General features: G+C 38.3%; 1 protein-coding gene across 1 annotated transcript in view; it reads left to right on the forward strand.

Moving 5' to 3' along the window:
* Nucleotides 1–22,687, forward strand: part of LOC150091037 (uncharacterized) — a 115,808-nt gene that overhangs the window by 66,341 nt on the left and 26,780 nt on the right. The window contains exon 5 of the mRNA XM_090380664.1: nucleotides 15,910–16,095. Within this exon, the coding sequence (XP_090236790.1) occupies nucleotides 15,910–16,095 (186 nt within the window). The remainder of the gene's footprint in view (nucleotides 1–15,909; nucleotides 16,096–22,687) is intronic.

The following is a 22,687-nucleotide window of genomic DNA, read 5'->3' on the forward strand; positions in this document are numbered from 1 at the left end:
TGTCTTCTGTTGCTCAATGAGGTCTATCAGGCCCCTTCCTCCTTCTTTCCAGGCAATTGTCCATCTCTCCATGGCAGATTTCGGGTGGTGTTGGTGGCTCTTGGTCATCATTGTCCTTGTCTGTGTCATGATATCCTCCAGCTCGGTGTTAGTCCAATCTATGATCCCGAATGTGTATGAACTGGAGCTGCATAGATGTTTATGGCTTTAACTGTGTTCCCTCCATTCAGTTTTTATTTCAGCAGGCTCCTGAGTCTTTGATGGTATTTTTCGGTCAGGCAAGCCTTAATTTCCTTGTGCTGTAACTGCTGAGCTTTCATCATCCCCAAGTATTTGTAGGCCTCTCCCTCTGCCATGACTTCAATCTCTTTACCAGTCTGCAGCTGGTAGTTTCAGTTGACTAATTTTCCCTGGTGCAATCCATGGGTCTTGCATTTGTCTAGACCAAATTCCATCCTGATGTCCTTGCTGAATTCTTTGGTGATCTGGTGTAGTTGCTGGAGGTGCTTCTCGGTTCCCATGTAGAGCTTGATGTCATCCATGTACATCAGGTAGGTGAGGTTATGCAGGTTCTTCCTTCCTTCTTTGAGGTTATATCTGTACTTGCTACTGTTGAGCATGATAGATAGCAGGTTAAGTGCTAGACAGAACCACAGTGGGCTCAGGGCATCTCCCTGATGGGGATTGGCCTGGTTGTGATGTTTTCGACTTTAATGGTGGTACTCCATTTCGCCATCGTTTCTCCTAGGAAGTTTGTCACTATCGGATTTACTTTGTAGATTTTCAGTGACTCTATTTACCAGCTATGAGGCATCGAGTAGAAGGCCTTGCAGTAATCGATGTAGGCTGTGTATATGTTGTGGCATTTCTTGTAGGCTTACTCCATAACCACGGCATCTATGGTTAATTGCTCCTTGCATCCTTTGCCCAGCAGCTTGCATCCTTTCTGCTGTTTGGCCATTATGTTCTGGCTCTCCTAGTGGTCGTGTACGCTGTTTGGAGGCAGGTGATTAGCTTATATTTTGCCTGATTTCTTGTATCTTCGTCTTTACGCTTCAGATATGTGATTCCTCGAGTGAGAAACTTTGGGATTGTCTCTGGGTGCCTTATCATTTGGATAAACTGTTCTGTCAGGTGCTTGTGTGTGCAAGTAAGCTTCTTGTACCAGTTGTTGTGGACATTATCTATTCCTGGAGTTCACCAGTTGTGAGAATTCCAGATCATCTGTTTTACTTCTTTTTCCCTAATCTCCCACCCTCTCATTTCTTGTATGGCCTTGGTTTTCTTGCGTTCTAGTTCTATCCAGGAGGCTCTTGTTATGTCTTACTTCCCTGCTCCATATGTTTCCCCAGAATTCCTCAATCACCTTCTGGTTGGGTGGTCCATTCCCTTCTTTCCTGTCTTCTTCGAGACTCCTATAGAAGCCTCTTTGGTCCTCGAAGATTCAGTTGTTTATTTTCCTCTGGGAGCTCTCTTTGTATTGGCGCAGTCTCTTGCTGAGTGCAAGGAGGTTCTGCTTCAATGTGTCCAAGTACTCTCCTATTCTCTGATTTTTTGTCTCATGTTTGCTGTGGATGCTGCCTCTCTTGAGGATGCTCTTCACTTTTCCAATTAATTTCTTACTACTATTGTCCCGTTGGTACTGGGTCAATTGGCCTATCTTGACTCTTAATTCTTCTATCTTTTGCTGAAGTCTTCTTACCCAAGCTAACAGTTCCTTCTGTTTTTGGTTCTTCTGCTGCTGGTCTCTTATTTCTCTTCCATTAATCCTCGTGGCTGCTACCACAGCACAATACACAGCTGTGTGGATGGCCTCCAGTGTTGTACCATTGCTGTCAAGGTAATGCGGTATTATGTGCTGATTGAGGTAGTCTGTGATTCTCCACAAGATTCTATTCGGCCTCTGCTTCGGTATCACATGTCTTTGTGGGGTCCATTCCCTCGAATTCTGTTAGGGCCTTCTTCCACTGTTCTAGATATCATGACCTCGGCTCTTTCCACTTCAGCTGCTGTGGGTTGTATTTCTATTTCTTCTTGCTCTTCCTCCTCTGGTTTGGTGGTGGTATTTTCTTCCTCCTCTGGTTCTGTATTCTTTATCCTTTGTAGCTGATCGCTCACGTCCTGCTTGAATTTTTCCAAGATTGCAGGAGCTATCAGGTTCTTTGTGATGATGGTTCTTCTCTGGTCCACTATTCGCTGTTCGGTGACCTGATTATCCGGAATCGTACCAGCCACTTGGTGTGTAGTCCCGCCCTGTAAGTTGTCATATCGGTCTCCAGCTTCATTATTTTGTAGTATGCTGGCATGATGTACGTATTTGTACAGCATGCAAGCATAACTATTATTATTATTAGCCTTATGGTGCAAGGAAGCCTGAAGCTTATGCTGAGATGCCTCCGTAGCCAGGTGGGCAGGAGCAGCAGTGTGTAGCACACGCTTCTTGATTAGATCCGGGTTTCAGCCTGTGACCACCAAATACGGAGGATGCGGAAAGGTCAGGGAATGACCACCGCATGTCCTCGGAGCAATATGGCCTTAGTTGCTAATGCTCCTTAAAAAAAAAAAAAAAAAGCTTATGCTGCACCGGGCAAAAAAAAAAATTCTGAATTACCATGAGAGAGAGACAGAGAGAAGTAGAAGGGAATCACCAAGAAAGGGAAGAATGGTGATATCTGGCTCAGCACCCTGGGTGTGCCAAGCCCATACTCACTAGATGTGAGCCCCTGGGGTTAAATTCAAGTGAGGAATAGAACCACTACATACAGAAGACCCAGTCAGGATATAAAAGCATAGCAATAAAAGGATTACATGCAATCAGGATCACATAAAGGAAAACTTCTTTGGTTTATGCAGAATGTCTGCAGTCTGAAATATATACTCCACTCTCTCCAGACGCTACTATTTTTAGTGATATTATCTATCTCGCAGAAACATTACAGATAGACAGCTGGATCTTATTCCTATAAATGTCTTCTACAAACATATTGAAAATTTTAAAGACAGCAGGCTGGCTGGAGATGTTGAAATCTTCTTTAATAAAGCAATCTTTACAACACTTAGGAGCACCCTTCACTAAATTCAGTGCTGCTTCATTGTGATCTGGGATACCATCAGATCACAGTAAAGGCTCTAGAACTGAACTCCTCACCTGGTTAGCAGCAAATTTAGTGTCAAAAATTCTGCCTGTGGTCATGGACCACTTCAACTTGCCTCTACCTAAGCATGAAGATTCTCTAGTGGACCTTGAGGTCACACTTTGGTCCTTTGCCCTCACTAGGATAATGACAGCAGCAACTAGAGATGAACAGATGCAAGAACTAATTTTCCATAACCTGTCAGACATCCCATCTAACACCTTCCGATTCCAGTGAGATTGCTTACCAATGACATGTCAGCTATCACTACAAAGCAGTTCCCTTGCGCTATCAGCACAGAATTGCCAAAGGTGTTCTGTATTAAATATCTGAAGCCATACATCATTTTAGAATGCCTAAACTACTTTGAGTGGAGATGTCTTTATTCAAAGTCAGTAAAGGATGCCATCTTTGACTTGTCAGAATAGTTTAAATTGGTTGGTGTCCATGGTGCAGCCAAAGAAGTCAGGCTTTGTAACAGGTCAAATCAGGGTTTTAATCAGAAGACTGAGTTGGCTTTCATCAGGAAGCAGAAGGCCTTCTGAAAATGGCAGAAATCTCAATTTCCTTCAGATCTTAACATCTGAAGGAAATTGAGATTGAATTGAGTAAAGAAAGAGCATACTTCTTTAAAAAGATAAAGCAAGTCTACACTGAAGTTGTTTTTGATAGATTGAAGAGGTCTAGAAAGATTCTTTCTCACCACCCACATCACACTGACATAGACCAAAAGTTAGTCCCCAGGAACGAGCACAATGCAACTTTTTCTGCAGGCTGGCTTATCTGACCCAAAATCGTCTTTCCCACAAGACGGTTGGGTACCTAAGCCATGGATGGATGCTATAAAAATATATAAAGAGAACCTTATTGATATCATAAACAAACTACCAAACAAAACTACCTGTGGATTCAGCTGGATTCCCACTTTTCATAATTAAAATATGCAGGACATAAAAAAAAATAGACCTTCTTCTCGATATCTTCAAACAAATACTACAAACTGAAATCATCCCAACGATTTGAAGAGTCGGTTAAGTCAAGCCAATTCTAAAGATTAAGAAGCCAAAATCTAAAGACCTGCGACCAATCTCCATCAACTGTTCTCTACTTAAAACATTTGAAAAAGTGATTCAGCCAGCAATACCCTAACACTGCTTTGGACACAGACTCTACATTTGGTGTCTACAAAAGATCAACAACTACCAATCTTTTACTGTGAAGAGGGTATCTTATGAGATACCCTCTTCATAGTACAACAGGCTTTCAACAACAGATCTCAGATTGGCATTATCTTCCTGAATTTAAAATCGGCATACAACAGAGTGTACCTGCTAGCTCTTTTTACCATACTCAAACATTACTTCAGCTTGTCAGATGCTGTACTGCAAATTTTGAAGTCAATCCTACTTTCAAGACATCTGTTGGATTCCCACAATTACCAAGTAACCTTTGATGTCACAAAAGGAATCCCACAGGGAAGTGTGCTTTCAGCAATCCTTTTATTTTTTTTTGCAACAATTTTGGTGCAAAAAAAAGGATTGCTGAAAGCTCAAAATCAAGCTTCAACTGAACCCTTCAAAATAATGATAACCAAAAAGAGAGTTAAAAACAATATTCAAATCTTTTTAAGCAGTGAATGGGTGCAAAGGATGATGTTCCACAAAGACCTAGGCCTCATCTGGAATGAAGGACTCACTTTGACAGGATGAGAAAGAAAATGTACGCAGCATTGTGGACCATATGACAAACTCGTGGGAATGCATAATTCATCACTGATTTGCCAGTATATCCTAGTGCCTTGCACCTCTGCCACTTTGCACTTCTGAAATGTGGTCCTCTGCTCCAGTCTCCTACTTGAGATTATAATATTGGATACTAAGATGGATGAACAGGGTGGCAAGCAACCTTCTTACTATTTCCAGATCATTCTCCAAGCAAATCTGGATGCCGCTCCCTGGAGACATCTGATGGCTGCAAGAAATGTTCTCACTTTAGCACAGCTCATAATTGGACAAATAGATATCCCAACTGTATCATCTTTAATCTCTTGCCCAAAGGAGACAAGTAGAGATCATCCTGACTCTTGCCCCCCTCTTTGGCTAACTCTTGCAAATCTGAATTCAATCTGAATGATATGTTTTCCACCAATATCCTTGAAATCTTCAGCAAATTTCCATCCTTTAAGCATTAATGTGGATAAATTCTGTGAAGATAAGCTTTATAGAAAGAATACCCTAGAGCAGTGGTGTCCAACCTTTTCCCTTACGGGGCAGCCATATTCAGATTTAGATTTATTTTGCGTGCCGCACAGAGTGATTCAAGATAAAATTGTATCACATTTTCCATATCTTGGAAGTTTCTATTTCCAAAGTAAAAGTAAAAGGAAGTTTCTATTTCCATGTTGCAGTTTTTCTTTTCAAGCTATATATATAAAATGCAAATTCCCAGCACTTATGTACAAGAAATCTCTGTCAGTGATTTATTTTTTTTAGATTTTATTAAAATTATAAAAATATGACTTACTTTTGTTTGTTTGTTTTAAAATATACTTCACTTTTGCTTTTAAATGCTCACTTTAGAAAATTTATAACCTGAAAAGGATCACTGCTTTTCAATATTAAGGTGAATAAATAAATATAATGGTAAACCTAAAATTGAAATATTCGAGAATTTTATTAAGTACAATACACAATAACAGTTATTGAACAAAACTTATCATTTAATGACATAATTGAGGCTGGATATTTTTAGATAATTGGTCAAAATTTGGTTGCAAATTTGTGATGCCAATTTCAATACATAATGAAGATTATGTCCTGATGGTATTTCTCGATGAAGCTCCAGGTCCTGATGGTATTTCTCCACTTGTTCTCAAAACCTGCACTCCTCAATTTACTCCTGTTCTTTTTCACCTTTTTTTCATTTTCTTAATCCAAAGGTATTTTTCCTTCTGCCTGTATATTCAGCCAGTTCCTTCGCATCCAATTATCATCCCATTGCAATTACTTCTACTCTTTCTAAAGTAATAGAGAAATCAATTAACCGTTAACTCTTAAACTAAGTAGAAACCTTCCATCTGATCAACGATCGCCACTATGGATTCCGTCAATGTTGATCCACAGGTGATATTCTGGCTTATGTTACCAATTTATGGACAAATTCAGTGGAAATGTTTGGTGAAACACAAGTAGTTGCTCTTCTCAAAGGCGTTTGATTGTGTTTGGCATAAAGGTCTTCTAAACAAGCTTCCATCTTATGGTTTGCCAACTGTTTTTTGTAATTGATTATTCAGTTTTCTCTCTGACCGCCCTCTGAGGGTGATGGTAGATGGCTCTCTGTCTTCTAACTTCTCTACTAATGCTGGTGTCCCCCCCCCAAGGTTTACTTCTGTCAATCCATTCTTTTCCCATTGTATATTAATAACCTTCTTCAATTGACTGGAAATCCTATCCATAGTTTTGCTGATGAGAGCACATTTCCCCCCCCCACCCCCAAGGTTTACTTCTGTCAATCCATTCTTTTCCCATTGTATATTAATAACCTTCTTCAATTGACTGGAAATCCTATCCATAGTTTTGCTGATGAGAGCGCATTGCATTCCACTTTCCAGTTTGAGAAACTTCAACTGGAAAGTGGAAAGTTTCAGCTTCAACTTTCTTGGAATATCCGCTACCAATTTCTTAAATGCCAATCTCCAGGTAATTCTGCAGTGGGGCAAAGACAGCATAGTTGATTTCAATCTTCTAAAACTCAATCCTGTCTTATATCTTGCAAAAAGGATTCTTCTGCTCCTATGCTTATCTTTGGTGACACTTTGATTTCTAGGCAAGATGATATATCTCTTTTGGGAATTTCCCTGACTTCTAATCTCTCTCTCTTGACACAAGCACATTACAAATGTTTCTTCCTCTGCATCTAAAAAACTTTGTTTTCTCTTTTGCTCTCAGCATTACTTTTCTTCCAAACAGCTGCTCACTCTGTATAAATCGCAAATCTGCCCTGCCATGGAATATTGTTCCCACATCTGGAGTGGTGCCCCCAAAACCTCTCTCAGGCTTCTTGATTCCATTCAGAAGAGGGCAGTTAGGTTAATTAATGATTCATCTCTAACAGAGTCTCTCCACTCTCTGTCTCATACATGTACGGTTTCTGCTGCATGCCTCTTCTACAGATACTTCCATGGGCACTGTTCTTCTGAATTGGCTTCTATAATTCCCGCTCTCTTTTTCAAAACAGTCCAAACTCATGCCGCCACCAGCCAACAACATCCATTTACTGTCCAACTTCAAACACACAGAACCCAACTTTTCATCTTCCTCGTTTATTCATTCAACTGCCATTTTCTGGAACAACTTTCCTTTATACGTATTTCCTGAAAATTACAGTCTACAGAAGTTCAAGTCCAATGTAAACAAATATCTTCTTTCGTCTTCTCAACCTCCAACCCAAGCATGGTACTAAGTATTATAGGTTCTATTACCTCTCATGTTTGGGGTTTTCATAAAAAATATATTCTGTTTCTTTTAAAAATATTTATTTGATTTTACGAGTGAAAAAAATCTGCTTGCAAACATATGTTGATCAGAACAAAGTTGCCATTTTCATGGCATTTTATTTTATTAGCTGAAAATCTTCAGATGGGAGAGCACTGTAGAATTCAAATAGTTTATTTTCGCAGTTCATATACTTATTTTTGAATCATGTTGTGGCTTGAAGATCAATAATTTTAAGTTGCAATCTGGGATTGTAGTTTTCAGCCATAGAAGTAAATGGGTTCTCAAACAAAAGCTTATGTCTTTTGCATGGGATTTTATATTAGAAAATTGACTTTCAAACTTGTCAAAAAGTAATTGTAATAATGAAAGGCAATGATTCTTTGGAAATGTATTTTTCCTTTAGCTCAGTGCAAAATTCAAAGTGAACTAAATTGTCTTGCTCAATTTGAGATTTAAATAATAACTTATTCTGAAATGATTTGATGTCACCAAACAAATCAGACCAATTTTCCTTTCCCAGGAAAAATTAACACTAGATTAGTTTTAAAGTAAGAGCATTTAAATGACTAGAAATGTATTTATGAATTGCAAGATCAAACAACCACCTCATATTTGATGGTTGTTTTATTGGTTTCCCCTTTTCTGCATTGAAACATTCAGTGACGTTTCAACAGCCACATTAAGGTCATGTGATGTTATAAAATTTACAGTTGAAATAATGACATTCATAACTTGTTGGAGATTCAATACTTTCCCATAAAGAGCTTGATGCACAATGCAGTGAATTCCAATCTGAGGTTCAGCTCCGATATCTATCATTATTTTGGTTATTCTACCCATAAGCCCAATGTTTTTACCAATCATGTTTTTGCACCACCAGTTGTGACTCCTACCAGTTTTTTTTTAATAATTAATCCTAGCTTTTCAATAGATTGGCAAAATTTTTCAAAAAGATTTTCAGCTGCAGTTGTTCCATGCATACTCTGTAGATCCACTAAACCTTCAACTGGTACAAAATTATGATCAATTTCACATATGAAGATGAGGAGTTAGGCTGCGTCATTTACATCAGTACTGTCATCCAGGCCGACCGGCCTAGCTGGGTGGGTAAAGTGCCTGCCTGGTAACCCAAAGGTCATGGGTTCAATTCCCGCCTCGGGCTTGGATCAAAGTACTGCAAAAACCTTGGGAGGTGCATTATGGTCACAGAAGCCTATGCGCCAACAACTACCAAAAAAAAAAAAAAACTGTCATCCAGTGCCACACTAAAATATTTAATTTGTTTTATGTTTTGCAAAAGTTGCTGGAACAAATTCTTTCCAATATCTTCTACTCTTCGAATCTGGTCTTGGCGCATTATAGCCCTAGTTGCTAATGCGCCAATAAAATCGAAATCAAATCAAAAAACTCTTCGAATGATTGCTTGTCGAGACAAACTGATGTCTTGTATGATTGTTCCTCTCTCTCCGGCCAAATTTCTTTCACAATTTTTAATTGACAACACTTTTTAACAAATTCACCATCAATGAACAGTTTACTTTCAAAAGCAATCAAATGTGCAATTTGATAACTGGCACTTACAGCAGATAAATTTCTTGACTGATATGTTTTCAGTGTGTTTTGTTGTTTTCTTAATTAATTTTGCAACTTTGAACACTTTTCTTTTTCAACATTCTTTTATGTTGATCATAAGATTTATGCTTGGAATCATGTCATTTTAAATTATATTCTTTAAAAACTCGCACAGTCTCCTGACACACCAAACACACTGCTTTTTCATAGTAATCAATGAAGAAATAGTCTTCAGTCCACCTTGGATCAAAAACACGATACTCCAAATCGATTTTTCCCTTTTGGAACATTTTTAAGAAATGATTTATTGTAATTCAATACAAATTAATAATTAATTCAATGCAATGAACAAGCTATATCGAAATACATAACTGTATTTAGCGTACATATGTCTGCACTGAACCACATGTACATGTTTGATACAGTCAAGCTGGACGCTTGTATGCCTGTACACGCAGTGGCAATTGATGCTGTTTTAGTTCACTTTCCGCACAGACCTTATAAAAATTATTCACGGGCCATAGGTTGGACACCACTGCCCTAGAGAATTGTTATCAGCTGATGAATCTGTGATGGGCACTTTCAAGTTTTTGACATTATAATTTTGAATTTATAATTTTGTATAACTTCAGAGTATATATATACAATTTTCAAAATTTGTATATAATTTCAACATTTTGTATATAAGGGAAATTCTGTGTAAATTTCTTGTGTCAAGCAGACATTTACTCTATTGCTAATCTGATTTACATGTGTTACCTCACACCTTAAATCATAAATAACACACCCTCCTGGCACATAGTCATTTCAGGGTGGTCCACATTTCATGGATAAATAAACAGATGATGATAATAATAATAATTTTTTAGAGAGTCTTCTACAGGAAAATTGGACAACTGGAGAAGGAAGGCAACAGACCCACCCCCAACCAGAAGGTGCTCAAGGAGTTCTGGAGAAACCTGTGGAGCAGCGAAGGTAGCCATAACAGCTGTATACCCTGTAACCTAGAAAGGAAGAAAACCAAGAATGTACAAGAGATGACAGAATGGGAGATTCAGGAGGAAGAAGTACAACAGTCGATCAGAAAGTCCCACAACTGGCAAATCCCAGGAATAGATAACATCCACAACTACTGGTGCAAGAAATTCAGCTGCACACAAGCACATAGCAGAGCAGTTTACCCAGATAATGAGACACCTTGAGATAATCCATGAGTCTCTGACTCAAGGAATCATCTATCTGAAGGCTGAGGACAAAGACACTACAAACCTGGCAAAGTACAGACCAATCACCTGTCTTCCAACAGTGTACAAGATAATGATCAGCTACATAATAAAGAGATATCAAACCATTTGGAGAGCCAGAACATCATGGCCAAGCAGCAGAAGGGATGTAGGCAGATGAGCAGAGAATGCAAGCAGCAATTGACCCTTGATGCTGCAGTTATGGCGAAGCCTACAAGAAACACCACAATCTGTACATGGCCTTCAACTCTGTAAATCATAGCTGGCTGATAGAAACACTAAAGATCTACAAAGTCAACCCAACCCTTACACACTTCCTAGAAGCAAAATGGAGGACCACCATCAAGGTTGAGAACTTCATGAGCAGACCAATACCCATCAGAAGAGGAATGTTCCAGGCAGATGCCTTGAGCCCACTATGGTTCTGTCTAGCACTCAACCCACTGTCCATCATGCTCAATAACAGCAAGTGTGGGTATACCCTAAAAGAAGGGAGGAATAACCTGTAGGATGCCTAACTGGATTGCATCAAGGACATCCAGTTGGACGAAACTACTAACTGAAGACTGGTGAAGAGATTGCAGCCAAGACAGAGGGAGAGACATACAAATATCTGGGGGTAATGCAGGCTCATCAGTTAAACACAAGGAGATCAAGGCTCACCTGACTGGGAAATACCATCAGAGACTGAGAAGCCTGCTAAAATCAAATCTGAATTGTGGGAACATGGTCACAGCCATAAACACTTACACAATTCCAGTACAAACATACTCATTCTGGTTCATAAATTGGATGAACACTGGGCTGGAGGATTTTATGGGATTGACCAGGATAATGATGACTAAGAGCTGCTAACACCACCCGAAGTCGGCCATCAAGAGACTGACCATAGCCCATAAAGAAGGGAGGAGATTGATTGACCTCTATGAATGAGAGGAAGAAGACAATTAAGAACCTGTATGACTATTTCTAGGAAAACACAACGCCAATCTACGAAGCCATAAGAAAGATAGCAAATGACACAGAACACTCAACCTTAACAAGGAAACCACACAGACAGAAGAAACAAAGACAGGAAGATAGGCAAAGAAGAAGACACTCCATGGCAGACACTACAATGACATTCATCAAGACAACATAGATAAGATGGCTTCCAACTCTTGGCTCACGAATAAAAGGCTTTTCCCTGAGACTAATGGATTCATGCTTGCCATCCAAGACCAGGTAATCAACACTAGGAACTACAGGAAATACATCGCTAAGGTCCCCAGAATAACAGATAACATAAGCAGATGATGCCACCTGGTCCCAGAAACAATCCAGCACGTCACTGCAGGATGCAGGGTGATCACCCAGATGGATTACACTCACAGACATGACCAGGTGGCAAGGATACTACATCAGAAGCTACCCAAAAATACCTGCTGATCAAAGAAAGTTTATCATATTACAAGTACCAGCCTCAGGCCATACTAGAGACCTCTATTCACAGACTATACATTGACCGTGCCATAATAACAAACAAAACGATCCTGCACAACAGGCCAAACATAACACTCATCCACAAGAAGGAAATGACTACTTACCTGAACAACATAAGCGGTGCCCAACACTGGCAACTTCCAGAAAACATACGAGGAAAGGAACAGGAAGTACTTAGACCTAAGAGAGGAAGTCAAAGGTATGTGGCATATGAACAAGTAATAACCATCCTGATCCATCTGTAATTCTGCTAAATAACACTGACTCAAATATGTAAAATAAAATACATGCGTACTGATTGTATAATTATATGTTAAAATATTAAAACAAGATAAAATAAATGTTGTATAACAAGAATAAAATTCAAACAAATATAAAATTAAAAGTGATAAAAGTTGTTTAAAACCACTAATACAGGAGCTTTCAGCAGCAACAGCCGCCTTCATCAGCTGTAGTGGTTGCAGGACGACTGACAATCTATATGTACCACACATCTCAGCAGGTCTGCAACATGAACTATGGCATCTGCACACGGTTCACTTCTCGTGCATTAGAACCCGAAAATGGACAGGCCACTCTAAACCTTTCATCTCTTCGTAGGATAAGGGCTTCAAAGAGTGGATGAATGCGACAGCCCTTATCCCAATTAAGACTGTAGCGCTCGGACGAACATATTCTTAAACTCTCCAGCTATTTCCTGTTCCAAAAGCCATGTGCCTTATCCACGATCACGTCTTCTTTAGCAGTAATGCCATGCCCAGTTCCCCAGGCATGTTCCACTACAGCTGAACCTCCATAATTTGCAGTCTTAAGGCCTCTATTGTGTTCCCCCAGGTGATCTGGCAATCTGCATTTTGTTTTCCCCACATAACACCCCCCACAATCAGGACACTCAATTTCATATATGACCCCACTAGTGTCATTACCTGCAATAGGATCTTTAGTTGCGGACACTACTGTGTGCAGCCTCCGACCTGGCAGCTGCACACAGCGTATCTTACACGAATGCAAGATACAGGAAATGGGTTCCGAAATTCCCAGATAGTAGGGGATGTATGCGGTGGAAATAGGTATAAAAGCATCCCTGCGACTGTTATTCATACCTCTTAAACAACTCTCAATAATGTTCTGGGGATAACCACACATTACTAGGTCCGCTGTAACATGTTTAATCTCCTTGCCTCTCTCTTCAGACGAGGAGCAGTGGAATCCCACCCTTTCCAATAAGGCCTTAACCACACTACTTTTGTGGCAGCTGGCCTGAGCTGTTTTGAAGTGTGTATTGGCCCCGACACATAGGTTTTCTGTAAACCTTAGTTTTCAAGTGTCTATGTGCACGTCTAGGAACGGAAGGGTCCCCCCCCCCTGACTCAACCTCCGAAGTAAACCGAATATAAGGCAAACCACTATTCAACCACTCGAGTATTTCTATTTCGTGTCCTCTTTGTATCACCATGAACATGTCATCAACATATCTCTTCCATGCATGTAATGGAGGAGGACTAGAACTCCCCAACATCCTATCTTCAAATTCTTCTATTGCTAAGTTGGCTATAATTGCACTAATAGGTGAACCCATGGCCACTCTGCGAACCTGCTGGTACATAACCATTTAGAATAAGGTGCTACTACTTAAACATAAGCCAACACCTTCACAAATATCTTCACCACTTTGGGCTGCCCTGTCTTTCAAAGTACCATTCTCTACTCAAAGCATTCTGCACACAGTCCAAACCGTGTTCGACAGGTATACATGCGAACAAAGAAATGACATCAAAAGATGCTATAATCTCCCCCTCTTCTACCTCTTGAGCATGGACGAACTACAAATTCCCTGCTATTTTTAATAGTATGATCTAAGTGCCCTACTACAGGGGATGCAAGTTCATTGTATCCCCCCCCCTGTAGAATACAAGTTCATTATATCCTATTGCGGGTAATGACACTAGTGGGGTCATATATGAAATTGAGTGTCCTGATTGTGGGGGTGTTTTGTGGGGGAAACAAAACGCAGACTGCAGGACCACCTGGGGGAACACAATAGAGCCCTTAAGACTGCAAATTACAGGGGTTCAGTTGTAGCAGAACATGCTTGGGAAACTAGGCATGGCATTACTGCTAAAGAAGCCATGATCGTGGATAAGGCACATGGCTTTTGGAACCGGAAATGGCTGGAGAGTTTAAGAATATGTTCGTCTGAACGCTACAGTCTTAATATGGATAAGGGCTGTTGCATTCATCCACTCTTTGAAACCCTTATCCTACAAAGAGACAAACTGTTTAGAGTGGCCCGTCCATTTTCCGGTTCCAATGCATGAGAAGTGAATTGTGTGCAGATGCCATAGTTCATGTCACAGACCTGCTGAGATGTGTGGTACATATAGATTGTTGGTCATCCTGCAACCACTATAGCTGATGAAGGCAACCACTGCTGTCTGAAGCTCCTGTATTAGCAGTTTATTTTATCATAATAAAAAAGTTTTACACATTCGAGTCAGTGTTATTTAGTAGCATTACAGATGAATTACAGAGTTCCTGACTCCGGAGGCCTTTTCAATGAACCATCCTGATCATCACGTCAACCACAAGCATGGTTCCAAAGAGCCTCCCTAAGAACCTAGCAACAATAGGTCTTCCAGAGAACACTTATATGGAATTCCAGAAAGCTGCAATCCTGAACACTTGAAGGATAGTAAGAGAGTTTCTCAACCAGAACAAGCAGCAACAATAATAGTGGTAGTAACCAGACACAACCAACCACCCCATGCACTTGGTACCAGTACCCATCGTGGAATGGAAAAAATCCCATAAAGGAGAAAAGGGTTTTTGTTTATAATAATAATAATCATTTTTTTTTTATAAGTAAGCCTCTCCTGATATTCCAGTGGTCTTAAATACTCATGGCACTGCATTTTAAACAGTGCCACTTCCACCTTATGCAATGATATACCAATCATTGTTCCATTTAATATTTATAATAACACTAGTAATTCTGATATTGATACTCATTAATTTCTTATATTGTCTCATTAAGGTTACCCTTGGCAGCTCTACTTATTATAACTTGGTGAGAAGACAAAACGTGTTTTTAAAATTCAAAATTTTATTTTTCCCCAGAAACAGAAAAAAATCAACTTAAAAATCGAAATGGTGCTGATGATGCCATCCCCAGTGTAGCATATTTAAGTTACAGTTTTTATATCTTCCATTTAGTTATGGTAGCATCTATCAGTATTGAATAAATATAATACTGAACTTAAGGTAGTACACACCCAGTGTTTTGGTGTCTCCGTAGCCAGGTGGGCAGGAGCAGCAGTGCGTAGCACACGCTTCTTGATCAGACCGGGGTTCAAGCCCGTGACTGTCAAATATGGAGGATGCGGAAAGGTCAGGGAATGACCACTGCATATCCCCAGAGCAATATGGCCTTAGTGGCTAATGCTCCTAAAAACCAAATAACAAACAAACAAACAAGCAAACCCAGTGTTTTGAGTTCTCAGGCAAAATTTTGACAAAGGAGGAATAATTATGATCGTTAATGTTTTTGTAATTTAGTCAAGGCCAGTATGGGATCAGTGTGTCAGATACTACCTGAATCTGGAATTGAGATTAGTCATCTTCTGTGTTGCCAGTATCCTTAAAATGTTTCTGCATCCCCACTCCCTTTTTCAAGGAGGGAGTGCATTAACATACTTTTCAATAATCGAAGATACTTAAGTAAAATTTGTAGGGGGCCTTAGTCCTTTAATTAGAATATATTGTATATTTTTGATTGCTGTCAATAAAATTGTATTGTGTTGTATTTTATTGTTTGCATTATTATATAGGAATTTCTGTCTGGTAAAAGTCTGAAAAAAGAAATATGCCGTCTGATTTTTCTACTCATATAGTAAAATTGAGGTGACATATTAGAATTACATTGTAAATGAATATTTTAGAAAACATTTCTTTTGAAAATAAACTATCTCTTATCTAATTCAGGATATGAAGATTCTAGAAGTAATCCTACAAAAATATGAGAAACAGGAAGAGGAAGAAGAGAGAAAAGCTGCTGCACAACGTGCATGGGACAGAGAAAAAGAAGAGAGGGAACGAAGGAGGGAGAATGCTGAGCAAGAAAGATGGAGAAATTTGGCTTCCAAATCTCATCGGAGTAGTTCAGAAGAGGTATACAGGTGCATGCATACATTGTCTTATAGAGTCGGTTTTTTTTTTTTTTTTTTTTTATAGGCTTGAATATAACTGCTCTGCAATTGGTTGGTTGTTTCTTAACCTGTAACTGGTCATATAGGGTGTTGTTGTTGGGTTTTTTTGGCGCAAGAGCTACTTTGGCCATATTGCTCCCATATAGGGTGTACATTTCAACCCAGAACTATTATCATGTACTTGAACTATGTTAGGTGCCCTATCACAAATAGGAGATTAGTATTAGTATTAATATTAGTAGTGAAAAGTGATGCAAGAAAGCAGGCTTATGCAGCATCAGCCAAAAAAAAAAAAAATCCCATTTCACCTATCCATCCTCTCCATTAGTTTTCCCAGGTCTTCCTTGAATTTATTTAAGCTATCCACTTCCAGAACATCAGATGGAAGTTTTTTCCTGCAATCAACCTGCTGGCTAAAGGCAAACTTCTGCACATTTATTCTGCAACCAGCTTCCTTTATTTGAATTTATACTCCTCATGTGCATAGTTTGAGCAAGAAGAAGAATCCCATCAGCATTGAGCATGCTCAATCCATTCAAAGCATTAAACACCTTAATCAGATCACCTCACAGTTGCCTAGTCTCCAGATGCTGCAATTTGCAGAACTGAAGCCTTTCTGGGGAAGAGCAGCTCTTCTTTCCCTTCATCAATCTCGTTGCCCTTCTCTGTACCCACTCCAGCAGCTCTACATCCTTCCTGAAATGTGGCCTTCAGACCTGTATGCAGACTCAAGATGTGGCCTGACCATTACCTTGTACAAAGGAATAATCACCTCCTTATCCCCTAGCAAAATTCATGTATATCATTGACAAAATTCCATATGCTTTCCTGGCTCCTGTCTGTACTACTCAGAGAACTTCATTTTTCCAGTATCCTGAGTATAGTGTCCTGCAGTTGATATGTAAATCTGGGATTACTGCTACACATGTGCAGCATTTGTCAATGTTAAACCTCAATTGCCATTTCTCAGCCTATCTGCCTAATTTTTCTGGATTTTGTTGCAGTAACATACTGTTGTTATTGTCATTAACCATCCTGCCAATCTTCATATCATCTGTAAACTTAGATGTTAAGCCTGATAAATCTTCACTATCATTAATAAATACAGAAAACAACATTGGGGCCCAGCACTAAACCCTAGTGGATACCAGTAATAACATTGCTCCATGAAGAGCAGTATCCATTGATAACAACTGTCTTCTCTCACTCAACCATCCCTTTATCCATAGTAGTAACATGCCCTTAATGCCACATTGCTCCAGTTTGTGTGGCAGTCTATTATGTGCAACAGTATCAAAAGCTTTCCTGAAATCTAAGTATATGATCCAAGAATTGTTCCAAATAAATCCAAGGATTGTGCCCATTGCAAAATTTGTCATATTATTGAAAACCATTTGAGTGATAATACCATTTATGATTAAACAAGTATCCTTGGTGCCAATTAGCTTCTCATTTTTTTTTTTTTTCAAAGACTTTTAGAATGATTAATGACAGTAATTCTCAAACTTATTTGCTATGTGTGGTGCCTTTTGAATAAAATTTTGTTTGACCCATCTTTTGAAGTAAAATTTTGTTTGAATCCATTTTATTAAATTTTGCAGCCTACAGAATTCTAATAAATGCTTTTACCCCTTCAGCAACTATATTAGGTAGATGGTGTGAAAACCACACCCCAGTGTGGTTTTCACACCATTCTTACAAATTTATTTTTTCCCCTTAACCCACTGAGGCCCTATATTCAAAAATATTTAAAAATCTGTTCTGGCACCAAGAAAACTTTTCTCCTTCCCTTGACAATGTGACACTTTAAAATTATTTCAATTCCTTGTACACTGTTTTTCAGTGACTCCATTATTTTCCTTTATCATCACCCATTGAGGTTAAAAAAATTTGGCGCAACACTTTCAGTTAACCTTGCTCACATATTCATCTGCTGTTGTGAGCAGTGCATTTTGGCAGAACACGTGTGACAGGTGACTGCTTTATTTTTTTGATATCACATAGCACCCTCGCACTAGTTTACTTAAAGTCTCGGTTCGGAAATTAAGATGCACAACAAACATTCAGAGAAATTGACTGCACATTGTCTTATTTATTTTATATAATGGCCATAGAGGAAGAATCTGAAGACCCCTCCTCTATGGCCATTACATGGGATAAACAAAGAAGTGATACATGAAGTTTCTAAAAAAAAATTAATTAATTAATATTTGATAAAAAAATTTCAAAAATAACTTGCCATTATAAACATATTTTATTTTCCCAGTAATTATACCAAGAGGATTTCTCCATAAATAAGATAGAAACAGGCATAGCATGCAGTATATGCCCAAAGAAAGAGTGGAAATATTTTGTCACCACCTGTGAAAAGGATATGAGCACTTTATCAAATAATGAGAATAGCAAAATGCCAGAAAAACTAGTAAGTTGGACAAATATAGAGGTGAAGAGTATGATTAGTAGCTTTCATGCTACAAACTCAACAACTGAGCACATTGATTACTATTTACTACACAACAACAGTAGCAGCAACAACAACAAAAACCAAGGGTAGGTAGTACATATGCTTAGTGTTATTTCAATTCCATTGGTTGCCAGTCCATTCAAGAAAACCTCAGTTAATAGATAAAGCTCCAAAGCAAAGCAAAATTACTCCAATCAAATGGACACAGAATCTGAAATCAGCCAAACAAATCAGTATTTGAAAATTTGCTTAGTTATATGGATCCTGGGAACTGTACTTCTTCAAAAAAATAAAAGCAGGAGGGCATACATGGTCATCATCACAGAAACAGAGTGCTCTGCTAAACCTAAATAATTTACATCCTCTCAGTCAAATGCCAGAGTTGTTACACTGACTTTGATCACATGCAAAACTTACTGATAGAATATGACTCGGTCTTCCTCTGCATTTGCAGGGAGCTTATCTTAACCCTCCATCATTCATACCCTGAATGGAACAAATATGCTTGAGTGGCATTTGTGATCTTTTTTCTAATTATAAAAAATTAATTTTTCGGTTTTTTAACTAATCATAAACAGTGTTCTATTACTGTATTTGTTGGAAGATAAGATACACCAGACTCTAAGATACTCATATTTTAGAAGGAAAATTTGGAACAAAATATTTTATTGCATATATTTGAAATACTAACTCACAAGTAAAATTATCATCTTCTCAGTTGGAGGAGGAGGAGGACTGAAATGTCTTTCAGTTGCCGTGTTTCCATGTTTGGTATAATTAACACCCTCAGTTTGAAGCCAACAGTGTACAAACACCTCTTCTGTTTTGGTCCCAATTTGTCAGGCCTACAAATTCATAATAAATTAAAACTAATGTATTTCCGAACTAATGAGATGTTTTTCTCTTTCTACTGGTGACTTGTTAATTTTTAGAAAGGATTACTCAAAGTTCACAAATAAGTTCAATCAAATGACTACCAATAATTTGGACTGATTATGCTGCTTAATTGTTGCACATGTAAATCTTGGTGTGAAGAAACATGGCAAGGTGGTTAATTTAACAAACATTCATTAAATTAACCCTAAAAAACAATAAATATGAATAGAGAGTTTTACGTTAAAATGTGGATAATAATATTTGGCAATAAAAGTGGAATTTAAATTGCATATTCATTTCTGAATTTTTGCTTGTTTTTTTTTCGATAGGTGTGCAGCTAACAATAACTGCACATAGCACATGTGCCATATACTATATAGTCACCCTTACAATATACAATCTGATCTAAAAAATGCTGCATACACCTGGTATATGTTCATGCAACATCTTCCAAGAAAAAAAAAAAAAGGGAGCATCTTGTCATATTTCTTAGAATTGTGAAGATTATTCATCCTCCAAATTGAAACAGATTCTCACATGACAACTGACAGATGAGATACCATGTTTTTGTCTGCTGCTCATGTTTCATTTCTTCTAAGCTAGTGAAACCAAAGCTCTATGGCAAGGTTAGAAAGCTCTTGCTGGCATCTCACAGATGCCATGTGAGAATGGGAGTTGACTACAAAAAATGCTTTCCTCACATCTGTTAAATGCCAAACAAAAAACTAATTTCTCATAATTCATACTAAATCAAAGCAAAAACAGAAAATACTATATAGTCATTTATAAAATATTGTTGAGAAGGGTGCATGTCAACATCTCACTTAAGTATTAGCATTAGTAGAGGCATACGATGCAAGAAAGCAAGCTTATGCAGCATCAGTCAAAAAAAAAAAAAAAAAAACCTCCCATTTCACCCCTCTATTCATTCCAAATGCCTATCCAGCTCAGCCTTAAAATTATTTAGGCTATTAGCTTCCACAACAAAAGATGGAAGCCTGTTCCAACAATCAACTACCCGCTGGCTAAAGGCAAATTTTTGCACAAATTTCTGCTATTATACTATATATCTCAAAAAAAGGTTGGGTCATAGACAACAGCCAATGACAAAGTGGCAGTCTTGGTAAATTCTTGTAGTCTGAAAACTGACCTCAAAGCAGTAGAAATCTTTATTTCAAATTGCTTCTCTTTGACAATAGCCTCAATCTAATAATATTTTAGAGCAGAAAGCCTCAAACTATGTAAAAGTCAAACTGTAACATTAGTGCATTTTTCATTTGCAAAAAAAAAAATATATATATATATATCTCAGCTATGTAGTAATAATGCAAATGCACTAACTAATGTCACAATAGCCTCAATGCATTTACCCACTGAACAGCCCCCTAAGCTCTACTATATATTGGGTAACTTCAGTCGCCAATATCCCTTATGAGGGAAATTCCAATTTTGAGAATTTCCTCCTTAATGGATATTGGCAAAAGAGGAAGGTTTATCAAGAAACTAGTAGATGCAATTTAACAATTTTAACTGATAGTTCAAACATATTTCACTGTCTACTGGTTTAAGTACAGCTGTAGATCTCTCTCTCTCTCTCTCTGTTCATCAACAATCTATACTCTTCAAGACTGGAAGACATGTAATGACTTGCTATACAACAATTCCTGTCTTGTGGTGATCAATGTAGTAGCGAACATTCCATTGAACTACACCAAACTAACATGTCATTTTTATGATATAAACTGGAAAAATATACCATATATTCTGTATATAAGTCATCTGCTATTTTTTTGCATTGAAAATTTAGTCCTTTCATATATTTGCCACATAAACAACCCCCCCCCTCCCTTTTTATAGTTAACTTTTACAAGGGGTACTATAGTGTTGGAGTGGTTGTAAGTTCTACTTTGCAAATATATATATATTTTTTGTGTTTTTTTTAAGAGTACAGCTTCTCATATATACTATTATATGGAAATCAACTCCTAGAAGTGCTTGGTGCAACCAGTTACTTACAGTGGTCTACAAAAAAGAGTAGATCTGAGGTCTTACTTAAAACATACAGGACAATGTTGAGAAAAAGTTGAGTTAGGATTAAATTTGAAAATGTCTGAAATCCTGCCCAGATATGATAGTGGGGGGAGTACACCTTGAGAGCCATGTCGATCAGTTTGGCCCTGGAGACTGTGCAAGACTCATGGTTTGTGCTTTTAAACAGGAGAGACTGTTTTCACAGGAATGGGATACACTTAAGTAGAAGAGGTGCAAGAATATTTTCTGTACTATTAAAGCACTGTTAGGTGGGTTGGAAAACTGATAGCTTGTGGGGATGCACAGACTAATAGATTAACTAGAGCCACAGAAGAGGGGGAAGCGAATCTTGCACTGCTGCTGTTGTAACATGCAGCAGCAGCCTAGAAAGCAAGTTGTCGGGAATTTCAAGCCCTGCTGAGAGTCATCATGGAACCTGTGAATACATGGGCTGTGTTAGGGTAACTAAAACTAAGAACAGGTGCTTGTATATTTGCATGTACACTGATGCTAGGAGCATAGTAAATAAACTTGATGAATTTGAAGTACTGATTAAGTCATCAGATGCAGGCATTGTGAGGATATTAGAGACAGTATCGCACAGACATAAGAGAAGCAGAATTTGAATATGGTGACTACAGTGTGTACAGAAAGGACAAACAGGATGAGAGAAGGACATACTATTTGTTAAGAAGCATATTAAATCTACTGCAGTGCATCCAGTGGCCAGTGCAATGTTGAATCAGTTTGGTGTGACATAAGCACTGGGAAAACAAAAATGACAGTAGGTGTGTATGAGTATAACAAAGAGCTATACAGAGAAATAGAATGGGCCAGGAAATCAGAATATCTTATAATAGGGGAATTTAAAATTTCCAAATATTGACTGATATTTGTGGGGTCACTCCCACACTAGCAAGATTTTTGTGTATTTATTGGATAATTGTTTTCTACAGCAGCATATTAGAGAGTCAACAAGAGAAAGCACTGCTCTTCATCTGATTATCAACAGTGATTCTTCATGTTAAAATCTTCAGGTAAAAGACCCTCCTAATGGAAGTGAGTACAGTGTGCTGATGAGGAATTTATTTAAAAGACATAACTATTGTCAAGGGTAAAGGGAAGGATTTTTACTTTTGTAAAGGAGGCTACAATGATCTCAGACAGTTTTTAAATTCTCTAC

Source organism: Mastigoproctus giganteus, chromosome 1 (genome assembly GCF_048544385.1).
Source record: "Mastigoproctus giganteus isolate SK-2022 chromosome 1, ASM4854438v1, whole genome shotgun sequence".
NCBI lineage: Eukaryota > Metazoa > Arthropoda > Arachnida > Uropygi > Thelyphonidae > Mastigoproctus > Mastigoproctus giganteus.